Genomic DNA, 5,305 nt, shown 5'->3' on the forward strand with positions numbered 1-5,305 from the left:
ACATGTTCAAAATCCGAAAGAGCCGATATGAGCTCAGAGGCACAGCCATGTTTATCAAAAAGAAAATCAGAACAAACATTATGAAATTTTGTAAATCTGTTAAAGGGATAGTTCAGTTTTTTTGACATAAATCTGTGTGTCATCCCCGTCATCAGTGTTGTGCATCAACACTGACTTACCCCCCGAAAGCGTCCGGTGAGCCGAGATACTGGCCGGTTTTGGTGCTGAGGAAAGTAGTTCGGCAAGTTGTGTGGGGACTGTATACTAAAGCGTTTTTCTTCTCAAAGCAATATGTGTTCAAAAGAGTGATACATTTGCATCACAAAACCATCGTCCTCTAAAAGTCAGACCTCATAATCGCTTGGCGCTATTTTCTCTCCGTACGTACCACTGCCCGCGGCCGCCAGGTGACAGCTGTGCACGGATCCATCACTTTCTTCAGTTGTTCGGCAGTGTTTACATGCGCAGACGCCGCCACGCGAGAGAGCTAACGAGAGAGCTAGAGCCATAAGTATATGAGCTTGTATAAAGATACACATATGAATATATCTAAAAAATGGTGCGAACTCTTGATTATCCAGGCTGTAACAACAAAAATCTGGCTGAATCTCCACACACATTTCACTGTTTTCATGTCACGGACTTTGCGCTGAGGAAACTTTGGCTTCTTGCCTTTGGCTTCAATGTGGAAACCAAACCAGGTAAGAATGAAGAAGTGCCGCTACGTTTACAAGAGAACAGACTCAAGAATCAGCTGTAACTCTGTGTGCAGTAAATCACTCAGTGTCATATCACCAGTGAAGCTTCTACAAAACGTAACTTTATAAATAGACTGTTATAACTATTGTAACTGTCTCTTACACTGTTGTCAGCAGCTACGTGGACGTGTGAATGATTCTATGTTTCTATTAGTCGTCCATGCTTCAGCCACAGTATAGGCTCTATGTTCACTGTATACGAGTTTATAAATGACGTGATGGTGATTGTAGCTCACTCGGTCTCTCACGGCTCCAGCTTCAACTTGTACCACTTCTCTGTCTTTTCTCTCTCTCTCTGCTCGTTCTAACTCCTTCTGGTGAAATTCGGCATCAGTATATTCGGGTTCACAAAGATCTCCCCTTGGGTTTGTGGTAAAGGCAAAGTCTTTATTGTCGGTGTCATAATCAGACATGTTGTCGCTAACATTCCGACCAGTAAACAAAGTGAACCAGGCTCATATACTTCTGGCTCTAGCTCTCTCGTTAGCTCTCTCGTGTGGCGACAGTCTGTACATGTAAACACTGCCGAACAACTGAAGAAAGTGATGGATCCGTGCGCGGCTGTCACCTGGCGGCAGCGCGCAGTGATACGAACAGAAAGAAAATAGTGCCAAGCGATTATGAGGTCTGACTTTTTTGGCGACGGTGGTTTTGTGATGCAAATGTATCACTCTTTTGAACACATATTGCTTTGAGAAGAAAAACGCTTTAGTATACAGTCCCCACACAACTTGCCGAACTACTTTCCTCAGCAGCCATACTTCTGTTGGGTTAAAGGTTCTATATTAAGCAAAACTGACTCTTGTGAGCTTTCAGTCGTCTTATAACACTGTTACCTCCTCAAAAACGGCTTTTATTATTAGTCTGTCTACATCTCCAAACTTCACAACGCTCTGTTCCACCTTGTGATGTCAAGTTAATAACTCCTTTTACCTTCAGAGCTGAAATCATCCACGTGATTCTAGTGAAGTTTAAACACAGTGGAGCATTTCCTGTATTACCACATGACATTACATGTGTTTTCAGCAAGTGTTTTCAGCATGTTTTCAGTGTGGTGTTGTGTGTTAAATGTGTGAATGAAACAAAACACAACTCCAGGTGTGTTTGTGATGTGGAAACAATATTATAACATCAGAAAATTGCATAATATGTTAGATTTGACCAAAACAATGCAGTTTGATGTGGGTTCTTTCAATAAAACCTTAATGACCTGAAAACCACCAGACCTCTTTCTGCCTCACCTGGACCTGCTCTCCGCTGAAGTCGGTGTAACAGGGTGTATTGGTTTGAATGACTTTCTTAGTCTTGTGCCCAGTCAGTTTATGAACTTTCAGAACTTAAAGGAGCTTTTCAAAGTGGATTAGATTTAAGGAACGATGTCACTTTGAATGGGAAAAACTGTGCATGTAAAAATAAGCTCTGATACACTTACATGATTGTGTAGTTTGTAACAAGTTCTGAAATCAATTTGTAATGTTTGAAAAGCTGATCAATTTATTCATATGATATTGTTTTCTTTTCATTTCTTTTTCTCCATATAAATTAAATCAAATTTTTTTTTTTTTCACCTTTGAAATACACACCCTCAGTCACACAACTTTTTTTTTTTTCATCAGTTATGACACCTGGATGTCGGCCAATGAGGTGGATGGAGATGTGGAGGATCCCCCGAGCTCTGACCGACCATGGAAGGTGAGGACTGTTATCAACAATGCATCTAAAATCACTTCAGTTCTGTCATTGGTGGTACATCTGTATGTCCTGGGTAGAGAAGTACAGTACTCTCAAAGGGCCTGTACCCAGTTTATCTGTCTGCATCTAATTGTAAAGCATTTTATGGTCAGATTGTCAGGGAGTGTGTGTTAGCATGCTAGTTGGTGGTCTCTTACAAACCCATTGGGGGAATAATTAGGATTCTCTGAGCACATAAATTAAGTGAGGAGTAACTTAGCCCTTCTGCAGACAGTTGCTTTTAACCATGTTATAGTTGTTTGTTCTCACGTTTTTAGATATTAAAACTTGTTTTTGAAGTGATGTGGTGTGTAAATTTGAGTAATCTTTTTAATTGCTTATTTTTAAAACAATTTTCAATTGCAGATCATTACAGGTCATATCTGTGGCAACTGTGCTCACAGTCAGAAAGCCTGTTTTCTTCTAGTTATTCTTGAGCCATAAAACCACTTGTAATTGAATAAATGTAGAGTACATCTGTTTAATGTCATACTGTGGGACATTCCAAGTAGAGCAATGATCTATCAATAGAAGCAAGAAGGTGACAGACCCCCCCCCCCATCTGAAATGTTACACAGTCCACCTTTAACCATTGTTTTTTAGGTCCATGCCAAGTGGGTGCTGGACACAGACGCCTTTAATGAGTGGATGAATGAGGAGGACTATGAGATGGATGACAACAAGAAGCCCTTCAGTTTCCGCCAGAGGATTTTCCCCAAAGAGGAGGAGGTACCACCACACGCCTTTCCTGTCCTTATGGTCCCTTTGTAGCGCCGTATCTGTCGCATGTACAGTCTGCATGCTTGTATCTAGACACTGTCCGTCGGCCATCTTTTCCTGACTTTTGGGAGATGGGACTTTTGGTTCTTATGGGATCTGCTCTTTTACTCGCATATTTATTTATATGACAGAAGCCAATATATGTAACAGGATTAGGGTGACCCGATTTTCAGAATTAAAAACACACACCTGGGTTGGGATAGATAAAACTGTGAAAAGAGCACATAACATTGTCCATTCTCAACTCACTTGTGGGTCAGTCATAATCTGAGGGACTATCATTGCTTTTTTTTTTTTATTGTCATTTTTATATTTTAGCTAAACAAATGACAGCAAATTCCCCTCTTTACTGTTGGTGGGGATCAAATTGGTCAGAAATGGGGACAACTGGAACATTTCTTGTATAAAACTGGAACAAATCGCTTGTTTTGTGGTTTGGCATAAATTTGCTGGGACGGGGATCACATTGCTTAAAACTGGGACTGTCTTGGGTAAATAAGAAAGTCTAGTCACTCTAGTAGACTCTAACGTAATTCTTGTGTTTTTTCAGCTTCAAATCAGTATAAAATGCATAAAACTATAAAACTAGAAAGAAAAGGATTTGGATCTTTTAAATAATGAGATCCGACTTCAACTGTTTTAAAAAAAATCTTAAAAAAAAAAAAAAAAAGACTGCATGAACACATTGTACAGAAACATCAATAAAACAGCATTATAAAGATTTGTATTGTATCCTATCACAGTTTGTATCTTTATTATTGTGACTATTTATGTGTGATTTATCTAACCAGGAACTCACCTGCAAGCTAATTATTTGTGTATGTTTACTATTTTCTGCATTTTCTATACATGCAGAAGACATCAAATATATGAAGTAAGATACAGTCGTGGACAAAATTGTTGGTACCCCTCTGGTAAGGAAAGAAAAATCAACAATTTTCACTGAAATAACTTGAAACCGAGAAAAGCAATAATAAATAAAAATTTCTTGACAAATAACCAATAAAAATCAGACACTGTTTTTGAATTGTTCTTCAACAGAATTATTTAAAAAAACAAACTAATGAAACTGGCTTGGACCCCTAGAAAAGATTGTAAATACTTGGTAGAAGAAGAAGAGAACTGTGTCAGGAGACTAGAAAGAAAATGATAAACAAGCAGGTTAAAGATAAAGACAATAAGACCATCTCCAAGCAGCTTGATGTTCCTTTGATTACAGTTACACATGTTCTTCAGAAGTTTAAGGTCCACAGGACTGAAGCCAACCTCCCTGGACGCGGCCGCAAGAAGAAAACTGATGACAAATTGAAGAGATGGATCATATGAATGGAGACAAAGAACCCAGAACAACCTCCAAACAAATTAAATGTGAACTCAAAGGGCAAGGTACATCAATGTCAGATTGCACCATCCATCACTACAACAAACAAGTGGACTTCACGTGAGGACACCACTGTTGAGAACAAATCATTAAAAAGTGTGACTGGAATTTGCCACAGTGCATATTGACAAACCGCAAAGCTTCTGGGAGAATGTTCTTTAGACAGAGGAGACAAAACTAGAGCTCTTTGGCAAGGCACATCAGCTCTATGTTCACAAATGCAAAAATGAAGCAGACCAAGAAAAGAACACTGTCCCCATTGTGAAGTACGGAGGAGACTTGATTTTGTTCTGGGGCTGTTTTGCTGCATCTGGCACAGGGTGTCTTGAATCTGTGCAAAATACAACAGAATCTCAAGACTATCAAGGTATTTTGGAACGTTGGAATGTGTTGCCTAGTGTCAGAAAGCTTGGTCTCGGTTGTAGGTCATGATGACCCAAAACACTCAGCTAAAAACACCCAAGAATGGCTAAGAACAAAACATTGGACTGTTCTGGAGTGTCCATCTGTGAGCCCAGATCTCAATCCTACTGAACATCTGTGAAAGGAGCTGAAACATGCTGTCTGGAGAGACACCCTTCAAACCTGAGAGAACTAACAGTTTACTCACGGGAAATGAGTCAAAATACCTGTTGACCAAAGCAGAAGTCTCAGT

The 5,305-nt window shown here is 39.6% G+C and overlaps 1 protein-coding gene across 1 annotated transcript; it reads left to right on the plus strand.

The window, feature by feature from the left end:
* The first annotated feature begins 2,376 nt into the window (after positions 1-2,376).
* On the plus strand, positions 2,377-3,322 carry LOC129408220 (SWI/SNF complex subunit SMARCC1-like). Its single transcript, XM_055151289.1, has 2 exons — positions 2,377-2,450; positions 3,093-3,322. The coding sequence occupies exons 1-2, from the start codon at positions 2,388-2,390 to the stop codon at positions 3,258-3,260; spliced, it is 231 nt and encodes a 76-aa protein (XP_055007264.1). The 5' UTR covers positions 2,377-2,387; the 3' UTR covers positions 3,261-3,322.
* Positions 3,323-5,305: the final 1,983 nt, after the last annotated feature.

Source organism: Boleophthalmus pectinirostris, unplaced genomic scaffold, assembly GCF_026225935.1.
Source record: "Boleophthalmus pectinirostris isolate CB_2022bp ecotype Guang Dong unplaced genomic scaffold, ASM2622593v1 HiC_scaffold_1511, whole genome shotgun sequence".
Lineage (NCBI taxonomy): Eukaryota > Metazoa > Chordata > Actinopteri > Gobiiformes > Gobiidae > Boleophthalmus > Boleophthalmus pectinirostris.

What these genes read in the sequence shown, in the direction of transcription:
- LOC129408220 (XM_055151289.1), top strand. Translation starts at nt 2,388, where the DNA reads ATGTCGGCCAATGAGGTGGATGGAGATGTGGAGGATCCCCCGAGCTCT. An exon ending in GCTCTGACCGACCATGGAAG is followed by an intron (nt 2,451 to 3,092) that starts GTGAGGACTGTT and finishes ATTGTTTTTTAG; the next exon opens with GTCCATGCCAAGTGGGTGCT.